Source organism: Triplophysa rosa, linkage group LG5 (assembly GCF_024868665.1).
Source record: "Triplophysa rosa linkage group LG5, Trosa_1v2, whole genome shotgun sequence".
In the NCBI taxonomy this organism is placed as follows: domain Eukaryota; kingdom Metazoa; phylum Chordata; class Actinopteri; order Cypriniformes; family Nemacheilidae; genus Triplophysa; species Triplophysa rosa.
In genome coordinates this window covers 1,699,883-1,717,301 of record NC_079894.1, presented here as the reverse complement: position 1 = coordinate 1,717,301, position 17,419 = coordinate 1,699,883, and the positions used below count along the sequence as shown (strand labels likewise).

The 17,419-nt window shown below is 37.5% G+C and overlaps 2 protein-coding genes across 3 annotated transcripts; one reads left to right on the top strand and one right to left on the bottom strand.

The window, feature by feature from the left end:
- Positions 1–77: 77 nt before the first annotated feature.
- On the bottom strand, positions 78–5,863 carry dapk3 (death-associated protein kinase 3). Its single transcript, XM_057333070.1, has 9 exons — positions 5,758–5,863; positions 4,565–4,652; positions 2,848–3,208; positions 2,600–2,729; positions 1,465–1,513; positions 1,320–1,346; positions 1,073–1,225; positions 926–971; positions 78–842 (listed from the first exon to the last, which is right to left on the bottom strand). The coding sequence occupies exons 2-9, from the start codon at positions 4,624–4,626 to the stop codon at positions 312–314; spliced, it is 1,359 nt and encodes a 452-aa protein (XP_057189053.1). The 5' UTR covers positions 4,627–4,652; positions 5,758–5,863; the 3' UTR covers positions 78–311.
- Positions 5,864–6,859: 996 nt separating this feature from the next.
- On the top strand, positions 6,860–15,160 carry sppl2 (signal peptide peptidase-like 2). Of its 2 annotated transcripts, none has more exons than XR_008962918.1 (15): positions 6,860–6,972; positions 7,677–7,793; positions 8,191–8,373; positions 8,472–8,561; positions 8,755–8,894; positions 9,790–9,932; positions 10,025–10,121; positions 10,202–10,318; positions 10,406–10,487; positions 10,569–10,643; positions 11,147–11,209; positions 11,285–11,384; positions 11,908–11,985; positions 12,150–12,385; positions 13,918–14,032. XR_008962918.1 is itself a non-coding variant. In XM_057333049.1 (15 exons), the coding sequence occupies exons 1-15, from the start codon at positions 6,925–6,927 to the stop codon at positions 14,089–14,091; spliced, it is 1,668 nt and encodes a 555-aa protein (XP_057189032.1). In that variant the 5' UTR covers positions 6,897–6,924; the 3' UTR covers positions 14,092–15,160. The 2 variants fall into 2 exon arrangements, 1 of the variants encoding a protein (XP_057189032.1); XM_057333049.1 differs by having other exon boundaries at positions 6,897–6,972; positions 12,150–12,310; positions 13,918–15,160.
- Positions 15,161–17,419: the final 2,259 nt, after the last annotated feature.

The following is a 17,419-nucleotide window of genomic DNA, read 5'->3' as shown; positions in this document are numbered from 1 at the left end:
CCATTCACTTTGCGTTGGTTTTGTGTTCGGACAATAGAAGTGAATGGGGTCCAGTGCAACTTTCTTCGAAATATCTTCTTTCGTGTTCCGCGGAAGCAAGAAAGTCATACAGGTTTGAAATGACAAAGGGGTGAGCAAACGATGACAGAATTTGTATTTTTGGGTGAACTATCACTTTATCCTCAAGTAATACATTTTGCATTGCTAGCTCTTGATGCACGTAAAACCTAAAGGCATTAAGCTTACTGCCCTTGATACTCTACATCTGTCCAAGCGAAGATATCAGATAATCTCAGAAAGCGAAGAGTTGCTCATGCCATGCCGGTGCTGCGAGCCTCGTTCTCAGCAGAAATGGAGCGCACCAGCTCTTCCACCCAGCGCACCTCGGAGCCCATCTGCTCAGCCAGGACCTCGAATCGGTTCTCTAGCCGGCAGAACTTGCGTTTGAGGGCGTTGGCCGACAGCATGGCGGCGCGGGCCTCTTCTTGGCTCTGCCTGCGCAGGGTTTGCGCTTTCTGCAGCTCCTGTCTGATGTGATTGAGATCTGTGGCGATGCTCTCGTTTTCCTCTTTGTACCAGCTCTCCTTCTCCTCGTAGATGGACAGCAGAGCGGCCACGTCTTCCCTGCAGGAGCGCTGGTTCTTCTCAAGCTCTCGCAGGCCGTCCTCGGCCACGGCTATCTCCTCCATGACCTGCGAGAAGCGCTCGAAGTTGACGTAGGTGTTGTTGGGAGGCATGCTGGAGTGGGATTTAATGGTGTACTCTTTCAGACGCGTGGTCTTTAGACGTCTGCGCTCCGGCTTGTTCTCGCTCTCTCGCCTCACGTTACGTCTCTTAATGACCTGTAGCGGGCGAAGCCGAGAGAGTCAAGAGAAGCACAAATGGCAACGTGAAATAACTCGGAAGAGAAATTAAACATTCGAACCTTGATCCAGGGATGCTGGAGACTGTCAGTAATGGTCATTCTCTTCCTGAAATTTCAAGGAAAATATTGCATTGAAATGTCAATTTAAGTATTCCGTTTCCTGTAATTCCTGGGTGGATTGATTCGGATCAAAAAACGCATACTAACTTAGGATCCTTGACCAGCAGTCGGCGAATGAAGTCCTTAGCAAGCTCGCTCGTGTTGCTGAAGTACTCTTCATCAAAGTCGTAGTTGACAGCCGAGATGTTGGTGAGCGTTTCTTGTTTGGTCTCACCAAGAAATGGAGAAGCGCCACTCAAACTGGAACATTAATAAAGCATTGATATTTATTAAGCAAAGAACAACGGCATGTAAATAACGTGGAATAAAAACAAGATCACAATTTGATACTTACAGTATATATGTGATAACACCAATGCTCCTGCAGGCAAAGAATCACATTGGTTAAAAAAAAAGACTATTTATGAATGAATATTTATATTAATGTTAATATATTATTCATATTTTCAAATTAGGATTGACAGTAATAACTGACTCACCACATGTCTGCCTCTAAACCAAGGGGCTCATAATTTACAATTTCCGGCGCTACAAAAGAAATATCGTAAAGATTTATCAATATAAGACTCCTAATTAGGGCTGTCACGATTATTAAATAATCGTCTCATCGCGATTGTTTGACCTCATCGCGATGGTTTCAGATCATCGCAATTATCGCACATCTCTATAGACGACACTAGGGGGAGCTGTAGTGCATCTGCATATTGCATATTTTAGTGTATATATTGTTACTAAAGCATGGTAATACTTGTAAAATGTACCACCACAACACAATCACTTAAAAAAACTAAAACATATACAAATTACCTGCAGTACAATTTAATATTATTTAAGCAAATCTCAGTGTGAAAACCAGTCTACCAAAATTTCATTAACACACAAGTAAAATTTTATTGTAGTCTTGCAAGTGAGAAAAAACAGACTAGAAGCTTTTCTACGACTGATAGTATTTTAATTGTGGCTTCAATTCACTCCTGATCAATTTACTTAATTTACAAGTATTTGACAGGTAAAAGCCTAAACCTTAAATATATGACAACCTAATTTTTTCCAATGTATTTCCAAGAAAAAAAACAGTCTTGTATTCAGAACAATATGGTCGTTTCAATCGCTGAATCAAAAATGTATGAGAATTAAATGTCAAAGCACAAAAACAGACAATTAATTGTCATAATCGTCAAAGCCCTAAAACAGACAATTAATCGTCATAATCGCAATGATTTATTAGACAATTAATCGTCAGTCAAATTTCATAATCGTGACAGCCCTACTCCTAATACTTGTAAAAAATATGGTATCGCTTTACAAACAGATTGTATTTGTTAACATTAGTTATTGCATTAGCTTACAATGAACAATACTTCTACAGCATTTATTAATCTTGCTTCATGTTCATTTAAGCATTTACTAATACATTTTTGTTGTGTCTGTTAACATGAGTTAATCCATCGTGAACTAACATGAATAACTGTATTGACATTAACTAACATTATTAGATTAATAAATGCTGAAAAACTATTGTTCATTGTTAGTTCATGCATTCACTAATGTTACAACCTTATTGTAAATACTATCATAATGCAAAAATATAAAATAGTGTTTTAATGGACTTACCGACAAACTCAGGTGTTCCAAAGATGTTTTTAAATTCATTTCCATCTTTAATCTGATGCGCAATTCCAAAATCTATCAGCTTGATTCTGGGGTTTGGAACGTTCTTATCCAGCAGCATTATGTTCTCAGGCTGCGGAAAAAAGTGATGCAGTCATTGAATATGTTTGTTGCACATTTCCATTTCATTGAGGCTAATGTCACCCGAACTAAAAATATTTGAAGTGAACGGCAATCGACATTCTGCATACCTTCAAGTCAAAGTGTGCGATGCGTTTGGAGTGGAGGTAGTGCACTCCATCCAGGATCTGCTTGAGAAACTGCGTGGCCTCTTCCTCCGTCAGCGACTCCTTCTCAGCCAGGAAGTCAAAGAGTTCCCCTCCAGACACCAGCTCAAGGATGAGGATCACATCCGTCTTGTTCTCAAAGATGTCGTGGAGGGTGATGATGTTGGTGTGCTGGATCTCTCGGAGGATGTTCACCTCTCGCTCGATCTCCTCTCGGCTCACGCCCCGTCGGCTGGACGACAGCCGTCTCTTCTTGATAAACTTGGCAGCGTATTCTGTTCCAGAGCTCTTTTCTTTACATTTACGCACGATGGCAAACTGCCCACTGCGAGACAATGAGAACAGAAACCAAGCAGATGATAACTGAGAACAGATCAAACAATTACATAATCTGAAGAAATGAGAAGTCTGTCTCACCAATTCTCTATGATATTCTGTTACCAAGACATAACTCGAGTCTCTCATACTTTGCAAGTTATTGTAGATGTTTTGCCTGCTTTTGTCTGCAAAGTCTGGTTACAAACGTTTATAATAAAAGCTGCACAATTTCAAATATCATTTTAACGCTTGTTCATCCGTGAGCCACCAAACCACTGTAAAGTTTAATAGTACAGTAGCAATAATAGCAATTGTGCCACTTAATTTAGCAGTCAACGCTAACTAATGTCATAGGCAGTGTTGGGTAAGTTACTCTGAAAAAGTAAATAATTACTAGTTACTAATTACATATTCAATAGTGTAATTAGATTACTGTACAAATTACTCTCTCCAAAAAGTATTTAGTTACTTATTACTGATTACTTTCTATATCCTATATCAACCTTGATTAGTTAAGTGATTCAAGGATATAGGCATGAAACGGCTCTTTTAATTCATTCAAATAAATAATATTAAACTACATAAAGTACTCTTATTAACTGACCAAAGTATTACAAATGTAAGAATTATACATTAAAGCACAGATTTTTAAGTTAGACTTTGGATTTTGATGTCAATTCCACTATTGCACACACATATATTACACAAAGTATTTAGTTTAATTACATCAAAAGTAACTGTAATTAAATTACAGAAAAAATAAGAGTAATCCCCTACTTTACTTTTTCAAGGGAACAGTAATTAAATTACAGTAACTAATTACTTAGTAACTAGTTACACCCAACACTGGTCATAGGTATATAAAACTTTTTCTAAAGAATAAATCGAGTAAATGTTGCACAAAGCAGCCTAAGAGAAGTCTCTCGCAGTCTTATTTGCACAACAGAGAGGGAGAGAGCGGATGCATTGTGAGTCAGTGATGTCATGCTGCAGCAGCATAGCAGAGAAAGCTGCACATCCATATATAGAAAGACTTGATTCAGTGCGTGTCTGTGATTGAGTCAATGTGCTGCGGCTATTTAAATTCCAAGACATTGTGAAAAAAGCCTTAGTACAATAATGTTTGTTTTTATACTGCACCGAGAAGAACAAACACGGTGATGCCAAGGCATCCCAAAGCCAACACATGACATTGACAATACAATAAAAACAAGACATTGTCATGCGTTTATATAATTAAAGGCCTTCATTGCAACATAATTACAGCATTTAAATCTACCATTCAAATATAAGGCTAGCTGAAGTCTTGATTCTGTTTGTGTGAGATCACGGTTAAAGTCAGGTTTGTGATGTCATATCTTACCTTCCTAACTCCTCTCCCATTTCATAGAAAAGCTCCACATCCTCCTGTCTGAAGCCAGCCATGACTCGCTGACTTCAACTGACCGCTCCTGGAAAACAAGGATTTATGATGATTTATACATGATTGTGGACTACTACGATGCTTAACTTTTTTTGGACAAAATACTAATGGCTGGAACACACTACAAGACTTTTAAAATGTGAAACAGATTTTTTTTTTAAACTAGACATCATGCACTTGCAGACTTTTTGAAAGTTTCAGATAGAAACACAGTAACTGATCAAATCTGCAGACTGGCACAGACTTTCTGTGAAATCTGAGCAAAATCTGAGCAAAAGTCTTGTAGTGTATTTGAGCCTCAAGTCTTTGTCCACAACAGTATTCGAAGGCCTCCAACAACTCACAATTTCTACTCATTAAAATATTCTAAAGCATGGCGTGAATAAAAAAGATAAACTTTCTTGATTTTTAGCAGTTGTGTCTTATTATAATGTTTATTTAACGTCATCTTGGAGGTTTATTGAGGCCCCCTAGTGGGCCCAGGTCCACTGGTTGAAGCATTGCTATAATTGGTTTCTGACTGTTCATTCACGTAACTGTGTTTTCTTAACCACTAAATAGATAAGGGGGACTAAGATGTAGACGTATTTACTCATGACCTCACCGGAAGTTGGATTTGAACATGTTAAGGTTATAGAGACATTCCATTCTTATGCACGTCACCGCCATAAACCAGCGCTGCCAGACTTTCACCGTATTTTTGAGGAACATTAAACTGAATAACACCGCATTGTAAAAACTGTACATTAACAATAATTTAATGCTATACGTCATGTTTTATGTTTCCGTCCATGTTTATACAAAAACAAACAAATTTAATTTGAGTTCACAATGCAGTTTTTACACAGTTTTAAACATTACAGGCAACCATTTATATACAACAAATCACCTGTTATCGTTTAATTTAGCATGGCCATATTATTCTTATCCACAAAATGTCTATCAAAACACTGACTGACTGCTTTAGGTAGCCATCTGGCTAAATCCCGTAAGAAACAGACAACACCGGCAGGCTAATACATACTCCGACACACGCAAAACACTTCACGCAATATAATTTATAAGAAAGATTAGGCGCTATATTCCAGATAAGATTATCTAGAAAACATAAAACGGAAAGTTTCTTAACATACCTTAACGTCCCTGCATTCCTCAACCAATGAGTATTTTCCGGTTGCAGCGCTCTTGAGAGGCGTGGCTTGCCCCTTTACGTCACTCAGGCTCCACCGCAGGATGACGTCAGCCTGCCAGGTGTTCGTACGCTCAAAGCTCCGATTTAACTTGTTACGGCTTGTTTCGTGAACTGTTCCTTTGATAGTGTTGCCACGACAGCCTCATATCACACAAAGGTTTACATGAAAAATAGAGTTTGTGTGATGCTTTAGTCAATAATAATAATTGTGATATTTATATGATCATTCTTATCGCCTGTATATTGTTGGACATGCCACATTAAAATAGGATACAGCGACTCTCTTGAAGCTGTTCTCAGCATGGAACGGCATAAACTGAGAATCAAAAAATCTAATTGTTTTACCTTGTAACATCAGTCACAAGTAACCGGATGAATAGACAAATAAAATGTATACTCATGGTGTTAACATGCCTTTTCTTAGACCACTTGTAACTGGATTTAGTGTCATTTAAAGTTACTCATCTGATTCAGTTTGCTTACAATTGCTGCAACATCTTAAAAATTCCAACAACATCAATATAGCAGTATTTGTAATTATTTGTGCTACATTTATGATTTATTAAATGTTTGTTGGATGACCATTATCGGGGTTAGGCAGAGCAACAGCCAGAAGTAGGATTTACTGTATAGATATCAAATACAGCCTGAGCCTGCCAGCATTTTATGTTGCCTTGTAATTCTATCACAGAACAGAATGAAACATTCATTGTCTGGGACTATAGTGACATTTTTTAACTGAAGTCATGACAAATAAGGATATATTCATATAAACAATTCTGAAATGTGAACAAATAAGGCAGCAAAAACCTTTTTCAGGTGAAGTACAATCATCATTCTCTTTTATCTCTTTAACACTGTGTAATATAATGATGTCAAAAGAAAAAAGGGAAAATGTTGAAGCGTTTGGGTGAAGGCGCGGTTAAAAACTGATTGATCGTGTCAAAGACCAATAAGTAAAGAGTTGACGTTCGGAAGCCGATCAAATTGACCAATGGGGAGCGTACTGCAGAATGTGGGCGGGAGATGCCGGAACAGCTGATGCTTGAGGACGTAGGAGGGCTCTGTGGTGAAGTGCGAATGGGGGAGACGACAACAATCGAGCATCATGAGGTTTTTGTCAAGTCTCCTTTGGGCAGCTCTTTTGGTTGAACAGGTAGGACGTCGACATTAAAAACATTGTTTGTTTTTTCAATCGGAAAGGTGTAACGTTACCCAGTTTATTTTTATTGCCGATCATGTAACGTTACTGGCAACATTGCTTGCGGTGGAGTATTCAGGCTCGTGCTCGTGCTCGTGGGGCCCTCGCGGCCGAGTACTCCTGTTGACATGACATATATTCTCCGTTTTTACTGTAAATAAAACACACTCAACACTGATCAAATGATCGTTTTTTAGTCGAAAACAACTCGTGTCTTATGCTTCTTTCACGAGGAGCTTTTATTTTGAATTTGGCAAGCAACGAGTACGTCTATTTGTTTATTTGTTAAACACTATTACATGCTGCTATGAGTTTATAAATACGTTTTTGTATATTATAAGTTACCTGTAATATGTTTTTATTGAAATACTAAATTAGTAAAAATCGAAGAACAACAAAATCATGTTATTTTATCTAACTATATTAAGTATGAAGCAAATGGCGAGTAAATACTGTGCAGTAACTGTTATGTATTGTAAAGAAGTTATGCATAAATACAACATTTCCTTTTTTCTATACAGTAGAATAGTTTTATACCCAGGACTACTCTGTACCGCAAACAAGACTTATTGCATTTCTTTATATTATAGAAGATTCCCTCCTTTCACAGTGTGAAGTAAATACACAAACTTGTGAGTTGTGTCTGTTGTGATTGACAGGTTTTGGGTGAATATGGTATGGCACATTTCAGTGACTTGGGTAAAAACAAAGGCAAAGATTACTGCATTTTCTTCAACTCTCAGTGGGCTCGACTACCTCAGGACCTCAGTAAAGCAGTTAGTATCACTTTATATTTTATAAACACTACAGCAATAAACCTGGTTTATTCTAACACAACAAACGATTCAAAATTCGCAACACTTTACAAAAATATTGTATTTGTAAACATGAACTAACAATAAGTAATTTTGCATATAACATTTATAAAATAACATTTTGCATAATTTCAACTGTTTAGACATTGTGACACACAGTGAACTAACATGAACGGTTGTTTTGGTATTAACTACATTAACAAAGATTAACAGACACTGAAAAAGTATGTTGATCATGCTTCATTGTTAGTTCATGTTAACAAATGTTTACAAATACAATTTTATTGTAAAGTGTTACAAAAAAGCTTACTTTTATATTGGAAATAATGGATAATAAAATGGCTTTTTGGTTTTAAAGACACGCCTGCAGACATATGACCTCACCAGTTCTGTGCTCTGCTCGCCCTCGGATGTTCCCGAGGGTGGCTTTCCGAACACCATCCCAATGGTGATGAGAGGAAACTGTACTTTCTACGAGAAAGTCAGATTGGCACAGATTAACGGTGCCAAGGGACTTCTGATCGTCAGCAAAGATAGACTGGTGAGTCAATTTAACACCTAATGCGCCATGGCTGACAGTTAAAGATGCTTTACTTAAAGAATGAGTTTGTTTTTCATTCTGTTTGAAATCATTTGCAGACTCCACCCTCAGGCAACAAGTCCCAGTATGAGGAGATCGGAATCCCAGTGGCTTTGCTCAGCTATAAAGACATGCTGGACATCAGCAAGGTATTTCAGCAGTTTGTGTTGTTCGTTTATTTTAAGTTGCATGTATTTTATATACTATGTTCTGAAATGTTGTGGTAAATAGACAAAATCACTTGAAAGCACATTACAATGACAACTTTGACTTGTGAGTAGGGGCTTGCTGGGAGACATTGAAAGCAGCATTAAAGGTATTTCTGCCGTTTCTTTTTTTCAGAACTTTGGGGAGAAGAGGCAGGTTGCCATGTATGCGCCTCATGAACCAGTGGTGGACTATAACATGGTGATCATCTTTCTGATGGCAGTGGGCACTGTGGCTGTTGGAGGATATTGGGCCGGCAGCAGAGATATTAAAAAGTGAGAGTTGTTTATATTTAACTTGAGGACAATAAAAGTTGTCACTCACTCATCCTTTAGTAATATTTTCTCCACATTTTCAAATAACAGACCAGATAGCACAGGTACGTCTGTAAGATGTCTGCTCAAGATCTGCAGAACATCTGATAAACGTCTAAGGAAGGTTTTCATACATTCTAAATCATAAACATCTTACAGACATCTTTTTTACGTCTGACATCTGACGGCAGACGTCTCCGAGACGCAGTGCAGGTGAGCAAACGTAGAAAAACATGTCTCACAGATGTAAAGGCAGACATGAAATAGACGTCTTCCAGATGTATGTGTAAAGGAGTAACCTCGTAAGACTATAGAATAAAACAAATGTTTTGTAACGTTTTACGTTTGAATTACGTTGTGACTACAACAAATTGATCAAACGGTTATATTTTGTATGCCTAGAATTTGTCATTTTATAAGTTAGCTTCACGAGTTCTTACCCTGAGTTGCTTTTTTAAACAAGTTCCCATCTGTTCTGAGCTCTTATTGGCCACTTTTCAACATTATTCCGTCTCCTGAATGAAAACGTAATATTTAAGTTTTCTACTTGAATAAATCAATATGTTGACACAAAAATAATTTTGTCTACAAAATACTTTTACATTTAAAGGAACGCGTTCAGATTAAAAGATTTCATCTAAACCTCGGAACATTAGTGTATGTTTTGCCGTTCTGGAAAAAAATGAGGCATCCTAGATATCTTAGCGTCCCAAGGATGTTTTTTTCTGGTTGATGTTTTTCTTTCTAAACCACATTGTTCCAGTTCTAATACATTCGCTGTCCAAACACAGCATTTTTTACTTGAATTTGGCGAGTGTTCATTTTGGGCCTTGTGTGTGTGTGTGTGTGTTAGCAGACGTTATATGAAGCACAAGAGGGACGACAGTGCCGAGAAACACGATGAGGAGACTGTTGACGTCACCCCCATCATGATTTGTGTGTTTGTGGTCATGTGCTGCTCCATGCTGGTGCTCTTGTACTTCTTTTATGATCACTTGGGTAAATCAATTATTCACGCTTTGCTGTTACTCAACAAGACTCTGTAGGATGGTGCTGATTTTTTTCGCTCTTTTCGTTTGGCTTTCCCACAGTGTATATGACCATCGCCACATTCTGTTTAGCGTCTGCTGTCGGTCTGTACAGTTGTCTCTGGCCGTTTGTTCGAAGAATACCCTTCGGGAAATGCAGGTTAGCCGTCTAAGTAACAATGGCAAGACCTTATCTTTTGGATCGGTGTTAAATGAAATGCTTTGTGTTTATGTTGATAGGATACCGGAGAATAACCTGCCGTACTGTCACAAGCGGCCGCAGGTGCGAATGCTGCTCCTTTCAGCCTTCTGTATCGCCGTCAGTGTGACTTGGGGAGTTTTCCGCAACGAAGACCAGTAAGCACTGTAAAACCACTTCAACACAACGTGTCTCGGCCCTTTTAGCACTATCGCTGTGTTTGATGTCCAAACCATGTTTTCTAGGTGGGCGTGGGTGCTTCAGGACACGCTAGGCATTGCATTCTGTCTCTACATGCTGAAAACAATCCGACTGCCCACTTTCAAGGTGAGTTACAATACTGAGGGATGCTGAATAATGTTTCACAGATTCTAGCGTTGACTCACGCTCTGGCTCTTCTCTTTACAGGCTTGCACTATGCTGCTGGTCGTCCTGTTTGTCTACGACATATTTTTTGTTTTCGTAACACCACTCTTAACTGAGGTAGGAAGGTTTTTTTAACACCGAAAGCAATAAACAGTCGTACCATAACGTCAACATTGCAAACAGCTTGCTATATTTAAGCTCACCTCGAAATAAAAATGATTTGATCATTTATTCACCCTCGTGTCGTTCAAAACCTGCATTCGACTCTTCTTTTACTGTGGAACACAAAAGAAGATATTTTGAGAAATGTGTCAGTGGGGTTTGGTTACATACGTTCTTCTAAATATCTTCTTTTGTGTTCTGCGGAAGAAAGAAAGTCATACAGGTTTGGAATGACACGAGGGTGGAAAAATGATGAAAGGATTTCCTTTTTGAGTGAACTTCCTTTGATACGCCTTGTTTTGTTGTAAACAATTATACCAAACAAATGGATAAAGTCAGGCCCAGCCTGTTTTGTCCTTAGTAAAAATCTTGTTTTACTATTATCGCTTTACTGAAGTCTAATAGATTGTTCAAGCGGTATCACATAAGTATTGTTGTGTTTAATGCCATCTGTGCAGAGTGGTGAAAGTATCATGATGGAGGTGGCAACTGGACCCTCTGATTCCTCTACACACGAGAAGGTTTGTATATACTAGTATATTGAAAGACAGGTTAGTTTTGTTGAGTTGAATCTCTAAATCTTTTCTATTCGTCAGCTTCCAATGGTGCTGAAAGTGCCCAGGTTAAACTCTTCTCCTCTAGTCCTGTGTGACAGACCCTTCTCTCTGCTGGGATTCGGGGATATCTTAGTACCAGGTAAAGTCACGTCGTCATTCAGAATCAGAACAGAATCCACAATTTTAACATTGTGCCGGATTTCTTTAAAGGGATACTTCACTCACAAATAAAAATTCTGTCATCATTTACTCACCTTTGGGTTTCTTTGTTCTGATGAACCCAGAGAAAGATATTTGGAAGAATGCTTATAACCAGACGGATCTTGCCCCCCATTGACTCCCATAGTAGGAAAAATTACGTTAGCATTTTTTTTGCTCTGTTGAACACAGAAGAAGACGTTTTGAAGAATGTAGGACAGTAAACAGTTCTGGGGCACTTTTGACTACCGTTGTAATTTTTCCTACTATGGGAGTCAATGGGGGGCAAAATCTGTCTGGTTATAAGCATTCTTCCAAATATCTTTCTCTGGGTTCATCAGAACAAAGAAATGCATACAGATTCTCGAAGGTGTGAAATATCCCTTTAATTTCGAGATTCATTGTTTTGATGAATTTTATTACAATAACAATGATGCGCATTCCTCTTCATGTTGTGTCCTCAGGTTTGCTTGTAGCGTACTGTCACAGGTTTGACATTCTCATGCAAACGTCTCGAATCTATTTCCTGGCCTGCACTTTTGGTAAGACACTGTTTACCTTCATATTGCAACGCCTTTCATAAATGCGTTATGAGACACTGTGACTGACGTACTCCAAATACCAGTGTTTATTTTTCATAGACATTTTGCTGTCAATCATGTGCAGATTAAATGGAGCATCTGATGTGAGATCTGTCTCTGTTTAGGTTACGGCATCGGTCTGCTCATCACATTCGTGGCTTTGGCTGTGATGCAGATGGGCCAGCCTGCCCTCTTGTACCTGGTGCCCTGCACTCTCCTCACCAGCCTCGCGGTGGCGCTGTGGCGCAAGGAGCTGCCTTTGTTCTGGACAGGAAGTGGATTTGTGGTGAATACCAGTTTGATATGAGTGCCTTCTTCAGTCGGGACAGTTCTAGGGTTATGTACAGTTGCTAGATTCACAGTTGAGTAAAACAACCCACGTGTGTTTTTGTTCCGCTCTTCATTTTTTTACTGTGGGTGTTTTCTTTAAAGGATGGGTTTGGCGTTTTAAACTATAATTTAATATCTCCATTTCAGTCGTCTGTAATTGTCCATAACACAGGGTCATTTGGTTTGTTCTAAAGTGTTTTTCGAGATGTCTGCAGCAAAGACCCGGTGACTGTAAGCTATAAAAAAACTACACATCATTAAAGGAACGAACGGTTCAGGCAAAAATGAAAATTCTGTCATCATTTACTCACCCTCGAGTTGTTCCAAATAAACACAGAGAAAGATATTTGGAAGAATGCTTGTAACCAAACAGTTCTTGGCCACCATTGACTAGTATGACTACCATAGTAGGAAAAATGGCTTTATTCTGTTAAACACAAAAGAAGATATTTTGAAGAATGTAGGACAGCAAACAGAAGAAATGTTTGGTTACAAGAATTCTTTCAAATATCTTTCGCTGTGTTTATCATAACAAAGACATTTACACAGATTTGGAACAACGCGAGGGTGAGTAAATGACTGAATGTTTATTTTGGGGTGAACTGTGCCTTTAAGAACATACTTACAGACATATGTTTACTGTATTTAAACTGAATTGAAAGCTCAACAGAAAAGTTGTTTTTTTGCTGTGCTATATGGACATTACAGATAATGAGCTGAAACCCAATTTCATTTGGTTTATGGGTTGACCAGATCTGTCCTGTAGGTGTGATCAGTTATCTGTGTGTCAGAAGAGGCTTGAGTGTCATTTCCTCAGCGCTTATGTTTAATCTGTGCCTATAATCAGTTCTTCATAATCATCTCTTTTACTCAAGTCATAGATGAGAGGTCATTTTCTCTGCAACCTTCTGCTTCTTTACGTCACAAATACCCTGTTAAGACCTATCTATGTAAAAATACAGTGTGTATAATAATATAGAACAGTGCATAAATACAGGGGGCTCCAAAAGTCTGAAACCATTCTAGGAAAATGGTTTTATGTATGTATTTTTATTTGTACAATTTATGAAAGTTTAAAAAGTTGAACAGTGAAAATGAGATGAATTGCTGCCTTTTGCTGTATTTTGTTTTGTATCTGAGCTTTAATACATCCACTTGCTCAGAGTTTCAAATTCACAGATTATTTTATGCATAACACATTTTATTTAATGTTCCACATTATTTATTTTAAATTAGATTGTAAATCCCAGATTATCAATGTTGACTCGGACTTTTGAGCTCCACTGTATAGAGATGGTTTCATCGCATACACGTGCCTGACCCAAAGTTAACTTCCGGTCTGTGTTTGGTTATAATAAATCATTTTGTATTTAATTTATATTCATTGTATTAAATTAAATTAAAACTACTCGACAATTATTTTTTATTCTTTACGGAGGTCTACCGGAAGTTAGGTTTGGGCCACCTTTGTTTATGTTGAAACCGTCGATAGTGTGAAAGTATAAGATGTTTAGGTGGAACGGATAAATTGTGTATCTCATCCTACTCTGGTTTCTTCCTCAGCCTCCTCCCATCGTCATGGAACAGATAAACTGTACTCGAACCGCAGGACAGTCCACAGATGAGCCGCAGTTGAACGCTGAGCAGCCGGACACTGAACCCAGCGATCAGTGTGAGGATCCTCCTCCAGCAGCTCAAGATGAACTCCCACATCTGACCGGTGCAGCTACTACATAAAGACAGAGACTCTTAAGGATGATCTTTTTTGTTTTTTATGTCAGTTATAGATCTGACTATGTATGTATGTAATAGACTTGAACAGTATGAACATCTCAGTGCACTTGCTTTACAGAGAGAGAAATCTGTGACAGCAGCTGTTTTAAGCCTTCAAATTTATACACAAGAGCGTTACTTCTGCAGAGCTTCGTCCGATGTTACTTTACTTTATGGATAGTATGAAGAATGGACAAATGTGAACAGCTTCTATCTTTTCATGAGGATCTCAACTGTTATTTTTGTTCTCTCTGTCTTTGTAAATCAACAAAATAACCTTAAATAAAACAGCGCAGCTAGACATTTTCCAAAAAATGTCATAAAATAAAATAAAATGATGACTCATTGCAAATAATCATTATAACAACGCGTAAGTTTCACATAATTTAGAATTCGATGCCGATGAGGACTGAAAAAACGAAGGCATAATTTTTTCATACTTTTTATCCCCATTTTTGTGCTCTAAGATTTAAATGCTATGGATTAAGATATTTAAATTGAGTTTAAATAAGAGCAAAACGTATACCTATATAGGGATTTTTATCTTCAAGGTGCATTGAGAGATTATGTTCACATGTCCATCCAAATAAAGCTTTGTGTTTGATGCAAGGATTGTTTGGTATAAAGACATACATTTTATTTAATACATTTCTGACCATTTGTTGAGTGACAGTCTTTGTTTTATAGCAGGAATTTTGCATTCATGTTACTTTGAATCATTCAAACTGAAATCATGCTCTAGATCTCTTGGGGTTGGATAAAGTTGTTTGACGTTCCCCCAATGTCTCGTTGAAGTCTTTTAGACCTGGTAGACAATGATGAATGATGAGTACTGTTATCATGTGGAATAACACGGACAATTTATAACAAGATTCTACTCTGGAGGTCACCATGTTTCTTTACAGAGGTGTTTGCTGAGGCTCTTTCTGGTCAGAGATCAACATATGCTGTAAATGTGTTAAAAGTGTTTTTTTGAAAACTTGTTGAAGATTCACCTATTAAAGGAATTATGCATTGAGTTTTTGGTTTGATTCCGCTTGAAGAACAGGCATGGAAAGCGTTTATTGTGAAACGCCCCAGGGTTGCACGCATGAGCTTTCGGATATGAATATCACTTTTGCAACTGCAATTAATGTTGAAGTTTCATCAAACCACAATTGTGATCAGTGTTTGCTTTAGTTGGACTTGGACTCTTGACTTCCATTAAGTTATTTCTCTTGACTCGCATTTGATTTGTCACATTTGACACTTGATTGACATTGAGAAACTCTGGGAAGTAAAATATCAATTGCACCTCTAATCAGCAATCCATAGGATTTATTTTTGATAATTCAATGCCAGGTCAGGGTTACACACTCATTTTCTATCATGGTCTGTGGATCGCCTGAAATAGCCTTGGCCACCCCGTTTGTAAAATTCTTGCTCCGCCACTGCTGGTGGTGTTGATTTTCAATCCATCAAACACGCACGTCATCAGAGAATGATCACCATGGTGCCTTTTCAGATTTTCATGAAAGATTATAAGGTCACATGAATTTTGATTTCATGGAGACTGTAAAAGCAGTAACTATGTAGTTTGTTAATGATGAACTTCATAAGATTTTAGAAAGTGATCGTTTTCATTTTTACACATTAAGATCAAAAATGTTGTGGTTACCAGAAATATTCTGTAAAAAACATGTAAACTTTGCAGTTTAAAACGGTTTAAAGTTTAATGACAGTGTTTATTCTACAATGCTTAGCTGTTATTATTTAATTCCACTAATATTAATATACTTTTTTAAACATGCACTCCATGTGTAAGAGTAAAACGTAAGCGTTAAAGTAAACTTTAAAAAGTTTGCAGCTCATTAACAAATGATTGTTGCAACTTGCCAGCAAAGCCTGTAAATAATCAAGAGTAGGGTAAACTGTAAACAAGTGTAAAAATCTAAAATGAATTTCCCATAATTCATTGTGTGCATGACTCTTCACATTTTATGATATTTCATTTAAATAATAGTTTATAATTATAATGATTATGTTTATTTTTGTGCTTTGTTACATTGTTTAATGTATTTGTGTGTTTGATACTGCACCATATACTGCTGCGGAAAAATAAGACTCTTTCACTTCAAGTCTGCATTTCTAGATGTATTGTAGCCAATTTAGTCCATTGTTTGTTGAATTTGAACAAAATTAAACTGGCATAAAGTCATCCAACAGCAATGTGAAAAACTGACAGCATGACAAGACACTTGAAAACTGTGATAAAAATCCAGGGTCTCCAGGTTACATAAAAATGATTGTTGAACTTTTCCTAAATACATGTACAAATATTACTGTTGTGTTGCTTAAAAGTGAATATAAACGTGTTTTCTTTGCAGTATTTGCGATCTAAAAAAACACAGAGCATCTTTTCTGTTATTTTTACCTGTTTGTCCAGTTTTCATTTTAAGCAAATAAATGCAAATAGAAACACGATTTTTATTTGAAATTTAAGAGAAATTCTGGCAGGTCAGGTGAGTCTAGCTTGCATCAGCCGATCACATCAGGTGCAGCTAATCAACGTTAACCAATAGTCATACAACACACACTAGACTGCGTCCTATTTAAATTGCCTTTCTTTGCTCCTTATCATTATCTGCGTCTGAATTCGCTCACTTGTTCACTAGTCCCTATATAGCGAATGCTAAATAGTCCACTAAATGGGGAAGAAGTGATTGAAAATGAGTGAACAATTTCAGACACTGACGTTATATATCCTGCGTCTGACAGTACAGGACATTCGTCATTACGCTTATATTACACCTGTGTGGCTTTTTTACATCGTCACTTTTATTGTATTATAAACATGTCTTTCTATACCACTAAGGTGAGCAATGCACCTAAGGCTCGGCAGCTTTTCAAGACATTTAACTCTCTTCTTTGCCCCCCTCCTCTCCCACCCACTTCATCTTTGACTGCGGAGGACTTCGCTGTATTTTTCACTGAGAAAACATCATCCATCAGAGAACAATTCTCAGCACCTCAGACCTCGGAAACCACACTACCCTTACATCAAACATCGTGTAAATGGTCTTTGAAAAAACATAACTGTGTTATTCTATAATAGAAATGTCACTACTTAAGTGCTTTGAGAGATGAACAAAGCAAGAAAATAAAATATTGCCCTTAATCTATCCTTTGAACAATTTGTGACAGTTTTGGTATTCTTTATTAAGTTGCGAATTTCTTTTTTTTGTTTTCTAGGGTTATTTTTTGTATGAGATTGATGGAATTATATACAGTTGCATTTAGTTGCATGCAGTGT

Bases quoted from the DNA above. Each gene is read 5' to 3' on its own strand.
- dapk3 (XM_057333070.1), bottom strand. From the start codon at position 4,626: ATGGCTGGCTTCAGACAGGAGGATGTGGAGCTTTTCTATGAAATGGGA. The intron at 3,209-4,564 runs GTAAGATATGAC...ATTGTCTCGCAG, and splicing joins ATGGGAGAGGAGTTAGGAAG to TGGGCAGTTTGCCATCGTGC. The intron at 972-1,072 runs GTTAGTATGCGT...TTGAAATTTCAG, and splicing joins CTGCTGGTCAAGGATCCTAA to GAAGAGAATGACCATTACTG.
- sppl2 (XM_057333049.1), top strand. From the start codon at position 6,925: ATGAGGTTTTTGTCAAGTCTCCTTTGGGCAGCTCTTTTGGTTGAACAG. The intron at 6,973-7,676 runs GTAGGACGTCGA...TGTGATTGACAG, and splicing joins CAGCTCTTTTGGTTGAACAG to GTTTTGGGTGAATATGGTAT. The intron at 11,210-11,284 runs GTTTGTATATAC...TCTATTCGTCAG, and splicing joins ATTCCTCTACACACGAGAAG to CTTCCAATGGTGCTGAAAGT.